Genomic DNA, 20684 nt, shown 5'->3' with positions numbered 1-20684 from the left:
AACTAGGAGGAGGCCAAATAAGATTCGTCACTTGACACTGCTGGAAGACATGGAGGATATGGTGATCATTCGCAAATTCCGTCTAGATAGAGCCACCCTGAAGACCCTTTGTGATATGTTGGGGACATATCCAACAGCTTTCACCCCAATTTATAAAGTGATGGCAGCCCTCCATTTTTTTGCCACTGGATCGTTCCAGGAGACCGTGGCCAGCGCTGGTGGGATGTCTCAACCGATGTTAAGCATGGTGCTGCGTGATGTTCTGTCCGCCATGATGAGATACAAGGACAGATATATCCATTTCCCCATGGGTGCTGAATTGGCAGCTGTGAAGGGAGACTTCTATCTCCTTGGGCACATCCCCCATGATGTTGGTGCCATAGATTGCACACATGTCGGTCTTGTGCCACCACAGGCAAGTGAACACATTTTTCATAATCGAAAACATTACCACTACATCAATGTGCAGGTGGTGTACCTGGCAGATATGATCATCTCGCATGTGTGTGCCAGATTCCCCGGATCAGCCCATGACTCCTACGTCCTGAGGAGTAGCATTGTGCCCCTGCTGATGGCTAATCTGCTTCCCGAGCGTGCATGGATTGTGAGTGAGTATGCCTAGTCGTATGGCGTGCTGGGTGTGTGACCTGTTGACCTCTGCCTGTGCAACATTGCAATATCTATTTGTCATACCTAGGTGACTCTGCATATCCCAACCGTCCATGGCTGCTGAGCCCACTGCGGAATCCCAGGACCCCAGCTGATATCCGATACAATGAGGCCCATGGGAGGACACATCGTGTGGTGGAGCCTACTTTTGGTGTGCTCAAGTCACGTTTCCGCTGCCTGGACAAAACCGGAGGTGCACTGGCATACTCGCCCAGGAAGGTGTGTCAAATCATAGTGGCATGCTGTATGCTTCACAACCTGGCCATTTGCAAGCAGATTCCCCTGCTTCTGGATGATGATGAGGACCCAAGGCCCCCACTTGTACAACAACCTGAGTCCAGTGATGAGGACAGTGGAGAGGAAGAAGGTGGTGACATGCGTCAACAGCTCATCACCCGCTACTTCACTTGAAGGTGGGTGATGAAGTCCAACATATACATTGTCTGGTGAGATTGCTGTTGTCGTGAAGGGCTGTGTGCGAATGGTTTAAACAGCCAGATATAAAGTCACCTGTGTGTGGATATGTGACTGTGATGTCATCTGTGAACGTATAAGGGACGTGTATGTTGACACTTTTTGCACATTGTGTTGGTTTATGTAGATGGTTGGTGTAGTGTAATGTCTGTGATGGCGCACTCACACCAGTGAATGATGTTCTGTTGTGTTTCCCTCAGTGGCGTAGCTAGAGCTTGTGGCGCCCGGGGCTATCCCTCAGATTGCCGCCCCTGGGGGGAGGGGGGGAGAAAGGACGACGAGCACTTCAAAGAGGTCCAAGAGACACGTAGTATCGCCGCTAATAGTTACCTCGATCATGCAAGTTACATGCACATACATGACACGGTCCAAGGCTACACCCTCCATTATTTCTGTTGCCTACCAGGGTTCAGTGAAAAGTCCTGCAACACTGGTTTTTGGTTTCACTCCCTTATTTAAACCCTGGGAGTCTCCTGCCCAGTGATGAAACACTAAGACACAAGGAACTGAAGACTTCACACTATGCCCTCATCAGCCTTATGTGGACAAAACAACAGGACACATACACCGCCTGCCAACTAGATGGGAGTCACACCTGAAAGAAACAAAGTATATGACATGGCAAAAGGCTATGACTGCAGTACTAACTGAACCTTTGTCTCCAAACAACAAACGCCACCTACTATCCTGATAGGGATTACACCTCAAAGGAACCATGAATAGGACATGGTAAAAGGCTATTCCAGCACGACTAGGACAGCTGCCTCCAGCCATTTCATACTCTAGAGGTTGGCTCAACACAATAGCTCCAGGAACGCCAACAATAAATATCACTCACCTGGAAGGTTACGTCAGACCTACATTTTATACATCTTCTCTGCAGTGGAGAGCCCAAAAGTGGGCTTTTCTTTGTACATTTGTGCTTCTGCAACTGTATTTGGGTGAAAAGCCTGCACTACTGCTGTCTAGTTCTTTTTTTCTCTGTCAATTAAGCAAGATGGTAATTCCTTACATCTTACATTGGCACCTCCCCATTAAGCTAACAAAATTCTGCTACCACAAAGTCACATCTTAATGCTCCTCTTTCAGGGGCTGCACATTCATGGCCAAGAGACCGCTACTGCGAAATAATCCTTCTTTTCAAACTTATGCAATTCACAACATTATGTCCTTTTCCCCACGGTTGAGCACCTGGTTTCTCTAACTTCACATGAGTGATTGTCCAGCATCTCTGTCCTTTGGGAAACAGGTCAACTTGTTAAGGCTCTGGATAGCAATTGCTGCCAAAATTCAAAGAATTGCAAGAACATCCACATGTCTTCCATGAAGACTATTCACTGGCAAAAGAGCATTAAGAACTGTGTGTCACTTTGTCTTAAGCACTGAGACTAGGGCAAATGAAGGTAAGATTGTGTTGCTGCACCAAATGATGGACGGAATGCTGAATGAATCAAACATTCACCCCATCAAGTGTTGTATGTTGGAACAAAGTGTTCCTCAACAACGACTACCTAAACAACGCGGTCTCTAGTACGACTGTGTCTCAACCACGATTTATTTTACCACATTCCTTTACCACAAATTTTCATGGTAAAGGAATGCATCATAAACGGCCTTCTAACCCAAACCCCTCCCTCCCTCTAATAACTTCCCCAACCCCCACCCCCTTAAATCTAACCCGAATCCTCCACCCCGTAAAACCTAACCTGAATCCCTCCCACCCCTAAAAACTAAGCTGAACCCCTCCCACTCCCTAAAAACTACCCCATACCGCCCCACATCCCACCCCCTAAAAACGAACACAACCCCAACCTACTAGAAACTACCTCGAAACCATCCCATCCCCTAAAAACTAACAGCAACCCCTCCCATCCCCTAAAAACTAACACATACCCATCCCACCCTAAAAACTAACATGAACCCCCCACCCCCTAAGAAATAACACAAACCCCCACCCCTTAAAAACAATCCCGAACCCCTCCCAACCCCTAAAAACTAACACGTACCCCTTCCCACCCTAAAAACTAACATGAACCCCCACCCCCTAAAAACTAACCCGAATCCCTCCCCACCTAAAAACTAACACAAACCCCCTCACCCTTTAAAAGCTACCCCAAACCCCTCCAACCCCCAAAAATAATATAACCTCATAACTTTACCCATCGTGCCGAGATGGGCAACAAGCATAACACCTGGTCCTCGTTCACTGAGAAAGGAATAGCAGTGTAGCTCTGTCACTGCCTAGTGCCCTGGCAAACACTCCAGGTATTGGGCACTACACAAATTAGTCAGTACTAGTAAGTAGTACTCTATACATAGGACTCTAGTGATTGGTGGGCGGTTTGAGCATGCTATTAATTAGTTAAACTAAAGTGTGGAGTTAAGAGTTCAATACAAAATGTTTAAATAATCCAGTCTCAATGTAACCCCCTACATTAACCTGCTTGTAGCTGAAGTCAGCAGTTTATACATCTCCTCCAGCTGTTCATAGATCAAAATCTGAACCTGTGAAATCATTTGCTGGAAGGTCATCGCAATGGTGCATTGTGCGGTGTTATTTGACAGCGCCTTTAAATAATTTGTATAGTCTAGGTCCATGTGTGATCTTTGACCCCTAAGAATTAACAACAAAATCCTTTCAGTATTAACATTACGTGACCTTTGATCACCAAGCACATCTGAAGGTAGACCACCCTCTAAACAATAATTGCACGTAGACAAAGTGAAAGCTGGCCGTACTACCTGATCTGGGGCAGAACATATGCAGACAGCTTTAAACTAATGTACCTCACCTCTGTGTAGCGCCTAGAAGATTTTCTGCCATTTAATAATTGTTCTGTAAGAAATCCCTTTTTGTGCTGCAAAAAGTCGAAAGTCTATCATGACAACTCTCCCCAGCTCCTGCCCCCCCCCCCAACTAATTCTGGATTATGTTCATCTCTCTCTAAATAATAATTGCTCTTATTACGAAAACAAAAGGATCAAGAGTAGAAAAAAAGTCCCAGGGGGAATGCTGAAACGTATCCAGGGCCCAGAGTTCTGGATGCGATGATTAAAATAAAAGACCCAGGGTAATTTGTGTGATCTCGCGCCATGACATAATTGTAACATTGAGCGGCAGGGCTCAACGCAATTCAGGGCGAGGTTTGGAGCTGGACAGCGTGTGGGTGGGCCGATATACAGGAGCCGACTCTGATTTTAAAACTACAACCTGCCTCTTACCTCATAGTGTTGTCCAACGCAAGTCTGCCAGAGACGGGCACGCTAGGAAAATAAAACCTGCCGCCCACCTCCTGAATGTCCTCCTGCCTTGCATCCTAGGAGGCCAATTACCCTTCATGCAGTGAGTAATCAGGAAGCGCGCCTTGATCAAAACAACAACGACGATGAGCGGCAAAAGAAATCTTGGATATAAATGCGTGATACTTGGCAGGGCTGTGATCGTCGGTGCATGCGCTTCCTTCCTTTACGCGCTTTCTTTCTTCTGTTTGCGGGCTGATGAGTGATGACGTCTTTGGTGCTCCGGGTTTAAATGTCCAGCACACTTCAAACGGGGACACAGGCGTGGCACTGGTGGCCCGTTGCGGCGGCGTTTATAATTTATTCGTGGACACTGACACTACTGTAATTGACAGTAGTGTCAGTGAGTGTCCCAAATAAATTATAAACGCCGCCGCAACGGGCCACCAGTGCCGCGCGGCCGCCGTCCCAAAAATAATGCTGCCTGGGGCGGACCACCGGGGGGGTGGTCCATCCCAGGCAGCATTATTTTTGGGACGGCCCCCCCATCCCCCCTAGCTACGCCCCTGGTTTCCCTAGGTGACTCAAACTTCTCCTTGCCTAAATACAGTACATACTTCTGATACATTATGGACATTTTGAAGACTGTACATCCTGCACTAAAGACAATTCTGACACATAAACAGTGTGTACGGTATTTTATTTACAAAGTTGATATGTGAGGGGGTGGGCAGATTTACATAGAGGTGATGATGGGGCAGTGAGTTGACAGTCATGGTAAATGAGATGTAAGAGTAGATACCACTTTGATGTGGTGACCCAGTCCAACAAACAGGTGCCATTCACAAGACACAGTGGGGAAGGACAGTCCAAACAGTTAATGCAGTGGGAAGAGAGTTGCCATCAGGGCTAGGTCCATGACTGGCGTTTGGCGGGTGCTTTGCCTCCAGAGATTCCCAGGCTCTTCTTCAGATGGCCCCTTGGTCGCTTGGATTGGGGGGGCCCTGCTGTGGTACCAGCGGTGTCTGAGGAATCACCCCTCTCTGTGACAGCAGGAGAGGATGGTGAACTGCCATCCTGCAGCAAAACAGAGGAGGGTGGAGGTGTGGGTTGGGACGCAGGCCTGTCCCTCAGTAACACCACTTGCTGGCCCATGAGATCCACCAGTTATCCAATACGGGTGTCGATGGACCTCATCAGCAGGATGAGGTCGCGTAAAAGATCGTCCAACTGGCCACTCTGTCCCTGGGCCTGTTTGTATGCCCCAAGCACTCTGGTGATGTGTTTCAGGGATGGGGTCCCAGCCTCCTGGTGTCTGAGGGTGACCTTGGCCCTCCCACATGCCCTGCTACCACAGACCTGTTGCCTCGCCACAGTGGGTCCCCGCAAACTCTCCCTGCCACCCTCAGTTGTTGGTGTGGGATAGACATCCCCTGGAACATGGAAGGTGTTGCAGGTGGCACTGGTGGTGGTGGTGGCGATGGATGCATAGGCCGTAACAGCAGGGGTCTGCTGTGCAGTTGGTGTTGCAGCAGGCATGGGGGTGGGGAGGATGGGGTCCTGGGATCTGTTACTCCCTGGTATACCAGATGGGCCGGCCTCGAGTTCATCGTCCAGAAAATCCAGGGAGTCTACATTCGAGAGTCCAGGTACCGGGGGGGGGAGACTGGCTCTGCTGGTCGTTGGTGTTGTCCTCAGCAATAAGTTCTTGGTCACCTGTGGATTAGATGGGGAATGGTCATTGTTGTGCACTCTGTAAGTATTCTGTTAGCTGTGTGTCATCCACTGTCTGTACACTACACAATTGACAGATCTTCACATCGTTTTCTATGTGCACTACTGTGTCTCATAACATGGTGCAGAGGTACATACATTACTTGTACATGTTGTGATGTATCAATGCATACCATGCAAATGGAACTGGAGTCAAGTTAACAGGGACCTGTTGTCATGTAGGGACCAGCACTTCATCTTTTCATTGTTGTCACCTTGTTGATTTGTCTGACCTGGCAGACGTCACATCTGACCATGGACTGGCCAGTGTATTGTACTGCATGACTTTTTCCTGTCATGTACAGATTTAGATGTATGAGCCCACACATGCTTCCTAAATATTGTAATGGTCCTTGCTGATTGGGCCACATGGCAATGCACTCATCAGTGTGTGCTGTGCATGGTTGTGCCCAGTCTTCCTTATGCATGTACATTGGTGTGTCACTCTTTGTTATCTGTGACAGTTCCCTTTGCTTACCTGGGTGCACACTGTGCGTGTCATGCAGGGTCGGTGTGCATATTTGTGCAATAAGAGGGCTGGTGTTGCCATATGGCATGCTTTGATTAGTGACAAATGTGTGAATGCATGTATGGCCTACCGACCTGTTAGGTGAAGGTGAACACTGCAATGGCTTCTAACTACTTGTGGGTGGGAGGGAGTGCTCTATCTTGCTCAGCTAGGATACAAGGGTACATGGTGTGAGTAGTATTGTAGGCCTCCCACCCCTAAACAGCACAACCTGGGAAGATGGCTGACTACCTGTTAGATGAAGGTGAACAATGCAATTGCTGACACATGCTTCTGGGTGGGTGGGGAGTGTTCCATCCTGCTCAGGGGTGGGACAAGGGGGACTGGTGGGAATTATAATGCAGGCTTCACACACACACACACACACACCCCTCCCTGGAAAGATGGCTACCTGCCTGTTGGTTTGTTTGGTGAACAATGCAATGGCTTCCAACTGCTTGTGGGTGGGAGGGAGTGCTCCATCCTGCTCAAGGGTGGAACAGAGGTGCCTGGTTGGAATTGTAGTGCTGGCCTCCCACCCCCAAACAGCCCTCCTTGTGGTTATGGCTACCTACCTGTTAGTCCGTTTGGTGAACACTGCAATGGCTTCCAACTGCTTGTGGGTGGGAGAGTGCTCTATCCTGCCGGTGTGTGGGCCAGGGGGCATGGTGGGAGTAGTTGTGCAGGCCTCCCACTCCCAAACACCCTCCCAGCCAAGATTTTCCACTGCGTTTCCGACCGCCGCGTGCCATTTTTCTTGGCCTGCTTCCGCCGCAGTCGGACTCTTTTTGGCAGTTGTTCCTAATTTGACTGCCGGTTTTTCCACGGTCCCGGCTTCCATGGCGGTCGGGGTGATTTTCCGACCGCCATCCTAATGGGCCCCTAAGTGTGGGGGAATCAGTTCTCCCATAGATTCTTGGAACACTCGTATTGCTGCTATATTATTGTAGAACTATAACCGAAGACCATATATTAATAATGCAGCTTAATATCCACACCCCATTAGGTTCAGTAAGTTCACTGTAAGTTCAGACCAGATAGCACGATGCGCCACTCCCAAATGGGGTGTGGAGCAATACGAGTGTTCCAAGAATCTCAAATTTACTATTCTTACTCCAGGCGTAGAATATTTAAGGAATGTGCAACTCTACCCCAATATTTTAAGACACTTATTTACTATTCTAACTTCACAACTGGAATATTTACGAAAGGGTTGAAAAGTAGTAATTTTGTATTGTGGAAAGACCAGCCTAGTAGGAACAGCTGAATGCAAAAAATATGGCATACCCCCAAAAAAGTCTCTGCGTGACCAGACTAATTTGCCTCTTGATTGGTTAAAAACTTGCATGTGTAGATTTTGAGTTTTAAACAAACCTCGAACCGTTATCTTACTCTCCACTGTTGTGGTGAGCAACTTCCCTAGATCAAAACAGTGTTGGATGCTCGTGGCTTGAATATATCTGCAGATTTTATTCTATATCTGTTTCGGAACTCATTTTAGTGTACTTTTTTAAAGTAGTGATCAGCAGTGGTTTCTGTGGGAGGGCGTTGGAGGTCTGCCCCCTTTACATTCCCTGTAAAAATAAAAGCAATCTTAAGGACACTGTCTGCCACTCATGACCGGACTCACCGTTGTTCCTCTCTATGAGGTTGAAACTAGTGCATCCAGCGTGATGCATCACAGGCCGGCGCTTCGCTTTCCCTACGTGCTTCCCTAGGTTATGTAACTTGACGGGCTGACTATCTCACTGTACTGTGCCCTGTGTGGTAATCAGCCTGGCAAAGACGAACATCAAGAACCAGTCTCTCCCCCTGATGATGTGAAAGTAAAGCTAGCCCTGGGCGTTTTGGACTCAAGCCCTGTAGTGCTAAGCCTCCACATCAATCAGGGAATGAAGAGAATTGCGGCCCACCCTTTCCCAAATCCTAGAACCTTGAGTGGGGAAAGGCAAAATATCGAGACTGCGCAGTTTGTCATCATGACTTAAGACATGGCGCAGACTCGACTTGTGGTGTCTGTTTCCACGCACTGTAATGCTGGAGCTGCTAGATACTATTTTACCTCCAGAGTCCGGACAGTCAGAAATAAGCGTAGAAGACAAAGTTATCCTGCAAACATCTAGCAGCAGACTTCAATCTACACTGCAGGCCTCAAAGGGACCCTGGGCGTGATTGCAAAAAATCTATAGACAGTGAGTTCAGGCTCCTGTTCATTCGGTGAGCAGTCAAAATATCGAAAATAAAATATCGACCTACACTAATATCGAGGTGACAATATCGAAGGGACAGAATATCGATGTTAAGAATATCGATGGACAGAATATCGACCCTAAGGTAAGTAATATCGATTTTTTTTATATCGATGTGAGTAATATCGAAGTTAGTAATATCAAATATATCGATGTTACTAATATCGATGTTACTAATATCAATATTTATATTGTTATATATAAAATATGTATGTGTTATATGTGTTTTGTTAAGTGTTCTACTTGTTTTAAAATATATGTATACCATTTTTATATGTTAATAATGTTTTTTTAAGTTATTTTTGTTTTTTAGTACTGGAACGGGTTGTGGGTTTATAGGGGAATAGGGTGGGAAGTAATTTTATTATACAAAATTAATTATTAATTTTTAGGAATTATAAATTAATTTTAATAATTTTTTGCGTTTAAGTTCTGTAGCGGGTTGTGGGTTTATAGGGGAATAGGGTGGGAAGTAATTTAATTGTAACTAAGTAATCATTTATTTTAATTCATTGGTATTGATAAATATATTATTGTTAATTAACTAATAATTGGTAATTAATTTTTATTAAATGGTAAATAATTTGTATTAATTGATTAATTGATAATTATGTTAAGTGTATTATTTTATTATTGGAGAGTGTTGTGCGTTTATAGGGGAATAGTGTTGGAAGTAATTGAAATCTAATTAGGTAATTATTAAATGTATTGTTGGGTATTGATAATTAATTTATTGGACATTAATTATTAATTGGTAATTATTTTAAATTATAAGTTTTTGGTTATGAAAAGTAATTTACTGTTGTTGTATCATTAATTTGTAATTATATATTATAAAATATTATGAATTGATAAATGTAATTAATATATTAATAAGTAATTACTAATTGGGGATTAATGTTTACTAATTATTGTTTTTGGTATAAAAAATCATTTAATTGTTAAATATTTGTTAATTGGTAATTACGTTTTAATAATTACGATGTGTTTGTTATTAAAAATATGGTATTGCTCAATATTTATGTTTTGGTAATTAATATGTATTAATTATTATTTATTGGTATTTATTATTAATTTATTGTTAATTAATTATTCATTGGTAATTATGTTTTTAATAATTATTTATTGGTATTTGTAAATAGTTTAGAGTTATTTAATAATTAATTAATTCATTATTTAAAAAAATTATTTTATTTATAAGTATGTTATTTTTAACTTCTGCGCTATCCAACACTTTCCCTACTGTTGCACTCTCTGGAGTTGGAATCGTAATTTTTACCCCTACGCTATCCATCACTTTCCCTACTGTTGCACTCACTGGAGTGGGAATCGTAATTTTTACCCTCCCGCTATCCAGCGCTTTCCCTACTGTTGCACTCTCTGGAGTTGGAATAGTTATTTTTACCCGTACACTATCCAACACTTTCCCTACTGTTCCACTCTCTGGAGTGGGAATAGTAATGTTTACCCCTGTGCTATCCAACACTTTCCCTACTGTTCCCCTCTCTGGAGTTGGAATAGTAATATTTACCCCTACGCTATCCAACACTTTCCCTACTATTGCACTCTCTAGAGTGGGAATAGTAATTTTAACCCCTACGCTATCCAACACTTTCCCTACTGTTGCACTCTCTGGAGTGGGAATAGTAATTTATACCCCTACGCTATCCAACGCTTTCCCTACTGTTGCACTCCCTGGAGTGGGAATAGTAATTTTTACCCTACGCTATCCAACACTTTCTCTACTGTTGCACTCTCTGGAGTGGGAATAGTAATTTTAAGCCCTACGCTATCCAACATTTTCCTTACTGTTGTTTTTTTGGGAGTTGGAATAGTAGTTTTATTCCCTCCGCTATTTAATATTTTTTGTATTATTTTAGTTAATGTAGTATATAATTAATTTTTAAAATATTAAAAGTAAATTAAATGTTTTAATTTGTTATACAGAATTATTTAACATGTATTTATGTTATTGTTTTATGTGTATAGATGTATTTGTAATTTATAATATTTTTTTAAATAATTTATAAGGTATAATTATTAAAACGTATTATTAAGTAAGTATATATATGATATATTATATGTATGTTTAATTCATATTTTATTAAATTATATATATATTACTTATTAATTTTAAACATTATAAAATATTTTTAACTATGTTTATTTTATTTATAGGTATTATTTAGCTTATTTTACATATTTTTTTAACTAAAAAACCCTGTATTTTTAATAACAATATTTTTGACATTGATATTTTTTCTCAATATTTTTGTACTTACCATGTTGTAGATAGGATATCGATATTCTTGACATCAATATTCTTGCTCCGATATTTTTGTAGGTCGATTTTTTGACCTTCGATATTTTGTCAGTGATCCGGTCAATCTGGTATGTATTATGCTGCATCGTCTGCTGTCCAATATACGATCAAGAGATTTCCTCCCTCTGAGTGGCACACAGGAATGTTATTTGTTGTTTAGCAAAATGGACCCCCTACCCTTGGTTCAGGGGGGCAATGATAGTGGCCATATGGGTGTAGTGAGCCAATCATAGGCCCGAACCCCTGTGTCACTATCTCTGCTGCACGTATTATTGCAATGCCCCAGATTCTAGCGATTCTTCTGTTTCTAAACTATTTATTTGGGCCTGTAACAGTGTCTCCTCGCCGCAGCCACAGCGCTGCTTACAATTTTAATCTTCTTTTAATCCTCTTAATCTCGTCCATCTTCCCTTTCTTTCCCTTGCCTTCGATCCCTTCATGCCCTCTCTCTTCTTCCCGCCACTTTGCCTCCCCTCCCTTCTTCTCTCCTCTCTCCTCCTTTCTCGCCTCCTTTTACACCCCTGCCATTCAGCTTGTTTTCTTCTGTTTGTGACTCAACGTCATTGTCCTAACCCCTTAATTAGTCGATCTCTTCACCCCTTACTGTACTTCATCTGTTAGTGGATCACCCTCTTTGCAGTAACCCCTCACCTGGTCCCTGTTCGCCCCTCACTCAGCGCTCCTCTTTTATCCTCGCACTTTACTTGTTATGTTAGTGACTCACCCTCCTTATTGTGACCCACCTACCCCATTCTTGACCAGTCACTCGCCATGCATTAGCTACAGCTCACCAGTGGGCCTTTTGCCCCTCACTAAAAGCTCCGCTCCTCACCTTCGTTTCCCAATCCTCTACGCACCCCCAGACTCAACCACTGTTTCCCAAAGTGCACTTCCAAACTACTCTCAAATCGTGGTTTAGCCGAGTGCTGCTTATCTCCCCAGCCCTCGTCCATTGCTTATCCCTATTGAAACATCTCCTCTACTCGCCACTCTCCCTTTCCATTTCCTCCCAAAGCCTTCCATTGCCCCCGTATTACCTTTCCTCACTGGCACTCACTACAAGGGATACAATTTCAAACTGGGTGGAATTACACTCTTTTCCCCACTCTCTCCTACTTCCCTTGCAACATCTTTCTATCCTTAATTTCTCTTTTCTCGCCGAATGTTTTTCCCTCTCTTCCACAATCTCCCCTGCATCACTCATTCCATTGACAGTCTTCCCACCTTACTGTTACCCTTTATTCACGCACGTCTGCCCTCTTCCTCGCACAACTCGTTTTTTTATTATTTAATAGTGCCAATGCTTGTTTTCCCTTCGCTTGCCCTGCAATCTCTTTAGCAGCGCCCCTTTGATGTTCTCCTTCAAAGAACATCCTTTTAGGGCTGCGACAACCCGCCCGCCCCCCTCCCTCTCCCCTCTTCCTCGCACAACTCGCGTTTATTTTTTTTAAATGATTTCATATTGCCAATGCTTGTTTGGCATGCTCCTATGTGGCCCTTTCCCGCGGCACACATCCAGCTTGGCACTTTTGCAAGGGCTTGCCAGAGAAGCAGTTTGCAGCGCTGCTCCATTTGTGAACCCTTTTCAAGGTAATAGCCTGGTGTTTCCCTGCTGACCACCATGATGCTAACTACTGACCGCCTTCCCTTCCCCGTATCTTTCCACCTCTTTTGGCGCCCCTCCTGTCTAGCACTCCACTATTTGAGCACATTCAGGCATTTTTTAATATGTTAATTATAAATTGAACACTTAATTCTGGAATCTTGCAAATAAAACGAGCAACCGGGAAGCAGGCCGCCACCTCCCCGACCCCCATCGCTCAGAAACAGGGGCTCTGCTAGCACGTGCACAGATAACGTCAGTAGTGAGGCCTTGAAACCCTTATTTCAGCTGGCAGCGCGCCTTCCAGTCAAGCTGATGGACCAGGCTGTCGGGAGGCGGCAGTTGTGGGTGTAGATAGCAGAGCTGGAAAAGTGCACTGGTCAAATGCAAAAGGATGGCCACAATGTGGTTGGTTACAGTGCTTAATTTGAGTCGGTGGTCTCCGGGGCTCGGCACCCACATCCACATCACCGCTCAAATACCCATCACCGCTCAAATACCCATCACCGCTCAAATACCCATCACCGCTCAACTCCACATCACCGCTCAACTCCACATCACCGCTCAACTCCACATCACCGCTCAACTCCACATCACCGCTCAAATACCCATCACCGCTCAACTCCACATCACCGCTCAAATACCCATCACCGCTCAACTCCACATCACCGCTCAACTCCACATCACCGCTCAACTCCACATCACCGCTCAACTCCACATCACCGCACAACTCCATCACCGCTCAACTCCACATCACCGCTCAACTCCACACCACCGCTCAACTCCACACCACCGCTCAACTCCACATCACCGCTCAACTCCACATCACCGCTCAACTCCACACCACCGCTCAACTCCACACCACCGCTCAACTCCACACCACCGCTCAACTCCACACCACCGCTCAACTCCACACCACCGCTCAACTCCACATCACCGCTCAAATACCCATCACCGCTCAACTCCACATCACCGCTCAAATACCCATCACCGCTCAAATAACCATCACCGCTCAAATACCCATCACCGCTCAACTCCACATCACCGCTCAACTCCACATCACCGCTCAACTCCACATCACCGCTCAACTCCACATCACCGCTCAACTCCACATCACCGCTCAAATACCCATCACCGCTCAACTCCGCATCACCGCTCAAATACCCATCACCGCTCAAATACCCATCACCGCTCAACTCCACATCACCGCTCAACTCCACATCACCGCTCAACTCCACATCACCGCTCAACTCCACATCACCGCTCAAATACCCATCACCACTCAAATACCCATCACCGCTCAACTCCACATCACCGCTCAACTCCACATCACAGCTCAAATACCCATCACCGCTCAAATACCCATCACCGCTCGACTCCACATCACCGCTCAACTCCACATCACCGCTCAACTCCACATCACCGCTCAACTCCACATCACCGCTCAAATACCCATCACCGCTCAAATACCCATCACCGCTCAAATACCCATCACCGCTCAACTCCACATCACCGCTCAAATACCCATCACCGCTCAAATACCCATCACCGCTCAACTCCACATCACCGCTCAAGTCCACATCACCGCTCAAGTCCACATCACCGCTCAACTCCACATCACCGCTCAATTCCACATACACATACATGACTTTCATCTGGTCCCCCCGATTACTCGTTTTCGAACTGAATAAAGTGATGACTTCAAATGCTTTTAAAAAAGTGTTGCAAACTGATGATGCTTTAATCACAATTGACGAATGTTTCACAAACTGTAGACACCGCTTAGTCTACATCAGACCCCTGTGCTGTGAACCAGTGACGCAAGTGTAGAGAATAAGCACTTGCTTTTCCCCCACAGGCACCATCTGTGCATCCACATCAAAGCAATCTGCCTCCCTCTCACTGGCATCTGAAGCTTCCCCCAGCGTGCGCTCTCCTCCCCTAATTATTCACTTCACTTTCACAGCCGCCAGGCCGTGCATTTCTCTCCCCCCCCTCCCCACAGCAATGCCAAGAGCTTGTTTGTGACTCGTGACCCTTGTGCACGATGTTTTGTAGGGCTTTGTTTTAATTCATTTTGGGAAGCTTGCCTCGGTTTTTGTGAAGCTTATGCACATTGGAGGGCTTTGTTTCTATATGTTTTCTGAAGGTGGCCACTAGTTTTGTGAAGAGCTCCTCAGTGCAGTCACAGAGCTCTCTGCCTGCAGCTTTCAGACAGACTGCCTGTTGCGTCCTTCCTGGCCGCCCTCCTCCCATTCCCATTCCCTCTCCCAGCAGCTTGGTATTTGATCCTGTTCAACTCCACATCACCGCGCTTTCACCAGCAGATACACAACGGCAGCTGTCGGTGCAGGTTTTAACCAACATACTCCTCCAACCGTCAGTGTACACTTTCACCAAGCATACACACCACCAGCCATCAGTGCACGATTCTAACAGGCACACACACAACTAGCCATTAGTGCACGCTTCCTATAGACACACACACCACCAGCTATCATCACCAGTCAGTGCATACTTCCAACATGCACACACACCACTAGCCGTTAGTGCACGCTTCCATCAGGCACACATCACTATCCGTTTGTTCACGCTTTCACCAGACAGACACACAACGCCAGCTGTCATTGCACGTTTTAACAGGCACACTCCTCCAGCCGTCAGTGCACATATTCACCAAACATACACACCACCAGCTATAATTGCATGCTTCCACCAAGCACACACACCACCAGCCGCCAGTGCACGCTTCGACCAGGCATACACACCACCAGCCGTCAGTGCACACTTTCACCAGGCACACACTACCAGCCGTTAGTGCACGCTTTTACTAGGCACACACACACCACCAACTGTCAGTGCACGTTTGAACAGGCACACTCCAGCCGTCAGTGCACACTTTCACTAGGAAAACACACCACCAGCTATAATTGCACGCTTCCACCAGGCACACACACCACCAGTTGTCAGTGCACGCTTCCACCAGGCACACACGACCATCAGTCACTGCACGCTTTCACCAGGCATACACACAACCAGTTGTCAGTGCACGCTTCCACTGGGCACACACACCACCTGCCATCATCACCAGTCGTCGGTGCACGCTTCCACCATGCACACTCATTACTAGCTGTCAGTGCACGCTTCCACCAGGCAGACACAAACAGCCATCAGTGCACGCTTTATAGGCGCGCACACACACACACACACCATTAGCGTCAGGCATCCACAAGCGTCAAAAATCCAAAAGTGTCAGACATACACAAGTGTCAGACATACACAAGCGTCAGACATCCACAACCATCAGACATCCACAAACATCAAACATCCACAAGCATCAGGCATCCGCAGGCATCAGACATCCACAAGCATCAGACATCCACAAGCATCAGACATCCACAAGCATCAGGCATCAGACATCCACAAGCGTCAAGCATCCACAACCATCAGACATCCACAAACAACAGACATCCACAAACATCAGACATCCACAGGCATCAGACATCCACAAGCATCAGGCATCCACAGGCATCAGGCATCCACAGGCATCAGACATCCACAGGCATCAGACATCCACAGGCATCAGACATCCACAAACAACAGACATCCACAGGCATCAGACATCCACAGGCATCAGACATCCACAAGCATCAGGCATCCACAGGCATCAGACATCCACAGGCATCCGACATCCACAAGCATCACCCATCAGACATCCACAAGTGTCAGGCATCCACAAGCATCAGGCATCCACAAGCGTCAGACATCCACAAGCGTCAGACATCCACAAGCATCAGACTTCCACAGGCATCAGGCATCCACAAGCATCAGACATCCACAAGCATCAGGCATCCACAAGCGTCAGGCATCCACTAGCTCCAGGCATCCACAAGCGTCAGACATCCACAAGCGTCAGACATCCACAAGCGTCAGACATCCACAAGCGTCAGGCATCCACAAGCGTCAGGCATCCACAAGCGTCAGACATCCACAGGCGTCAGACATCCACAAGCATCAGGCATCCACAAGCGTCAGGCATCCACAAGCATCAGGCATCCACAAGCGTCAGACATCCACAAGCGTCAGGCATCCACAAGCGTCAGGCATTCACAAGCGTCAGGCATCCACAAGCGTCAGGCATCCACAAGCGTCAGGCATCCACAAGCGTCAGACATCCACAAGCATCAGACATCCACAAGTGTCAGGCATCCACAAGCGTCCCTTTCATCAGCCCTCTGCCATCCTCGTTAGCTTCAAATGTTTCTGGTTCCTCACAAGGCCCCTCCAGCTCTCGCCTTGCTACATTTTACATTGGTACAGCACCACTCAACGCCACAGCACCACTGAACGCCACAGCATCACTCAGCATTGCTCAACGCCACAGCATCACTCAGCACCACTGAACGCCACAGCATCACTTAGCACCACTGAACGCCACAGCATCACTCGTCGCCGCCACAACATCACTCAGCGCCACTACAGCATCAATCTGTGCAAGCAGTCAATAACAACTGGTTCAAATATGTTCTCTCAATGTTTCAAGCTTTATTACAAATGTCACAAAAAGATGTTAATATTTCACTTCTGTTCTTGGATTTTCGTCCCAATAAAATACACTTAACATAATCTTCACAAAGGTTATTTACAAAAGTTTAAGCTATTGCCATAAATTACAATAACTTTTATTTAAGTATTAATTATTTTAAAAAATTAAAAGCCAGTGTTATTTGTAATATCAATACATCTAAGTCAGGTAAATACAACACATATTGCATTACAAATGCTATAGGTGTCACATTTGCAAAAGTTAAAACCATTGGCATTGTAAATGACAAAGCTATTAATTTCACTATTTTCAAAACCAACACGTAAAATAAAATACTTTGTCATTTACAAAACCAATAGCTCAAACTTTCCCAATGCGAGACCTATTGCATTGCAAATGCTTGTTTATGACTTGTGCTGTGAGGTAACCTATCCTTCGGTGGGCCAGTGCTCCCCAGATACATTGGTATGGGAATCTCTTACCAACCTCTTGTGCTAATAAGCTTGCTGAATCATGATGTGCTTGTCAAGGCAGGGTGACACTGGCTGAGTTGAGTGTAATTAATTTTGCGTGAACTAGAAGAGCACAGGTGGCTACTGGGCAGAATTGATATACATTGGCAGAACTGTGTGTTGGGTCCAAAAACTGCAAGATATGGGGTGGTGCAAGTTAGAATCTGGGGTCATTGATCCAGCTGTGCAAAAATGTCTTTACTGTAATAAGTGAGGTACTGCCTGACAGGACTATGGCGCATTGACAGATATGGGGGGGTTCCAGTACAGGCAGGGGCTTCAGGGTGCTAGGATTGAGTTCCACTGGGAGAACTGTGTGTGGAAGAGAAGTGATACGAGTCAGGGTTATGTGCAATAGCTTTGTAAACTTTGTTGTTTTCTCACTAATTTCGTATTAAAATGTGCTTTAAATGCATTATTTGCCACTCTTTTATCTAAGAATTTCTTGGGGGGGGGGGGAGTGACCCTCCCCCGAAACCCCTCTTATGTCAGTAAATTTCATGCCCAACTTCTACGCCCACCACTTTTAAATGGCCCCACTGATAATAATAATGAACTCATAAACACCACTGTGAGCCGCGGCAGAAGTTGAAGTTGGTAGCCTTGAGGGCAGGAGCTGCGCATTACGTTGTTATGGAATGACAAGATGGTGAGGATGGCCCTTTTACCCCCCACCCCTTTAGGTCGCACACTAACGGTCCCTAACGCGCTCACCGTGTTTCCCTTCGGCTCCGCCCACTCCATGATAGCCACGCCCCGAGACTTCCAGGCCCTTTGTCCCTCCTTCTGGGCGTGGCTCGGACACACTCTATCCAATCAGCCTCGGGGCGCTCGTGTTCTGAGCCCGCCCACATGCCGCACAGTCCGCCGCCCGGGCCCGGAGGCGCAGATTTGGATCTCCGAGGAGCGGGGCGGGCAGAGGAGGCTGGAGATGCCCGGGGAGCAGCCTCAGGAGTCCCCCCACAGGGCCGCACCAGGGACCCCGCCAGGAAACAACGTCACCCGCCTGTTGCTGCTGTTCGCTCGCAGCCTGGCACTGCTGGCACCCGTCTACATGGCTGGCTACTACAACATCAGCCTGGTCGTGGTCCTGGGCGGCCTGCTGGGCTATCTGTGCTGGAAGCACCGGCGCTCCAGCAAGCAACGCAGCCTGCGGACCGCCATCGAGCTGGTGGAGGGCGAGGAAGAGACAGTGCGGGCCACGGTCAGCCCACGGGGGCTCCTGCGGGGGCTACCAGCCTGGGTGAGTGCGCTGAACCCCTCCCTGGCCACTGAGGTCCGACACCAGCCTGTAGCTCCCACCCACCACAAAACATGTGTCACCAACTGTTACAAACAAACCCACTGACTTCGCCCAGCTGCCAACGACAGCACAACCTCGCAAGTGTCATCCACCATCCTGCTCGCAAACTTTGCTTCACATTTTAGATACAGGCGACAGTCACTGACAACTTCCAGCATCCAACGCATCCTGCCTCAGAGCTTCTCGCTCCCTGCACAAACTGCCCACTACAGTCACCCTCTATCGAGAAACTACTGTCCTCGCCCCATTTACTACCCAACACTCCAGACATCGCCCATTCCAACTTTCGACTCACAGACACTACTTTCTGTATCATCATTGACAGCCCCCTGTATCCAGCCCCCACAGACCGCACAATGCAGCAGGCATCAATCACTGGCAACAGAATACAACACCAAACAGGCATCGCCGTGTATCAGAGCCCACTGACCAAACTGCACCTCATATGGCAACAGAATACAACACCAAACAGGCATCGCCGTGTATCAGAGCCCACTGACCAAACTGCACATCATACACTTCACTTAAGGACAGCAATCACCGACAACATCCACCATTGATTTTGTTATTGTACTAAATGCCATCAGAGATAATGCATCATCATCCTGCATTGTTGTTCGTCTCCATAAACAACCGTCCCTTCCTATTCCCATCACCTTCATAGACCATCAGTACCTTCTCACAGCATCCCGCATGTTACAGACTGAACTCTTTACCTGGCACTCACTAACCATAGCATACCTAATCCCATCACTTGGAGACACCACCATACTTACTTACAACACCCAGCATCCAAAGATGGCATCCTCCATTCATCACTAATGTCATGAGTCATCCTGTATCCTGCACCCATTGAAAACAAACTATTAACCACAGTCAACCTTGAGGGGGATGCTCTACAGGCTTCTGGCCTGGGTGAGTATGCAGGACCTATCGGTAATCTTTGGTACCCATAGACCGCATTCACTAACATCATCCATCCTCTCACTGGTCCCACCCTCCTGTATCCAGCATTCTTCATCCGCTGACAACACCCAATAGTAGTAATTATTCTGTAGCACTCAGCATATATTGCCAGTCCACAATTGTTCATGCCATGGCTACCAGAATGACATTTTTTGCTAAGCTTATCTCTGTGGGGGCTGCCAGCCTGGGAGAATGTGCAGGGTTTGTGCCTGATCGTTAATATCCACAGACCATATTGTCTCTACTACCCATTATAATACAATTACAAAATGCCCCTCAGGATAAAAATTACATAAATATCATATCGCATGTACAGAACCCCCGTGCACTGCAGATTTTGCTTTCATGTTCTGTCGGACTGACCATTAAGGTAAAATCTGAAGCGCACACGGGTCGGGCGGAACATTAAAGCAAAATCTGAAGTGCACTGGGGGGTCTATATGTGATATGATATTTTCATGGAGCCCTGCTGATGCAATAAGCAGATATGCTGGTTCATGAAGACTACTTATTGTTAA

At 46.3% G+C, this 20684-nt stretch overlaps 1 protein-coding gene across 1 annotated transcript in view; it reads left to right on the top strand.

Annotated features, from left to right (window-relative positions):
• Positions 1-18772: 18772 nt before the first annotated feature.
• ESYT1 (extended synaptotagmin 1) overlaps positions 18773-20684 on the top strand; it is a 433655-nt gene continuing 431743 nt past the window's right edge. Inside the window, exon 1 of the mRNA XM_078686263.1 lies at positions 18773-19140. Coding sequence (XP_078542389.1) covers positions 18829-19140 — 312 coding nt within the window. The 5' untranslated portion in view covers positions 18773-18828. The remainder of the gene's footprint in view (positions 19141-20684) is intronic.

The sequence above is a fragment of the Lissotriton helveticus genome, chromosome 1_1 (assembly GCF_964261635.1).
Source record: "Lissotriton helveticus chromosome 1_1, aLisHel1.1, whole genome shotgun sequence".
Taxonomy (NCBI): Eukaryota; Metazoa; Chordata; class Amphibia; order Caudata; family Salamandridae; genus Lissotriton; species Lissotriton helveticus.
This window is presented reverse-complemented; position numbering and strand designations above follow the sequence as displayed.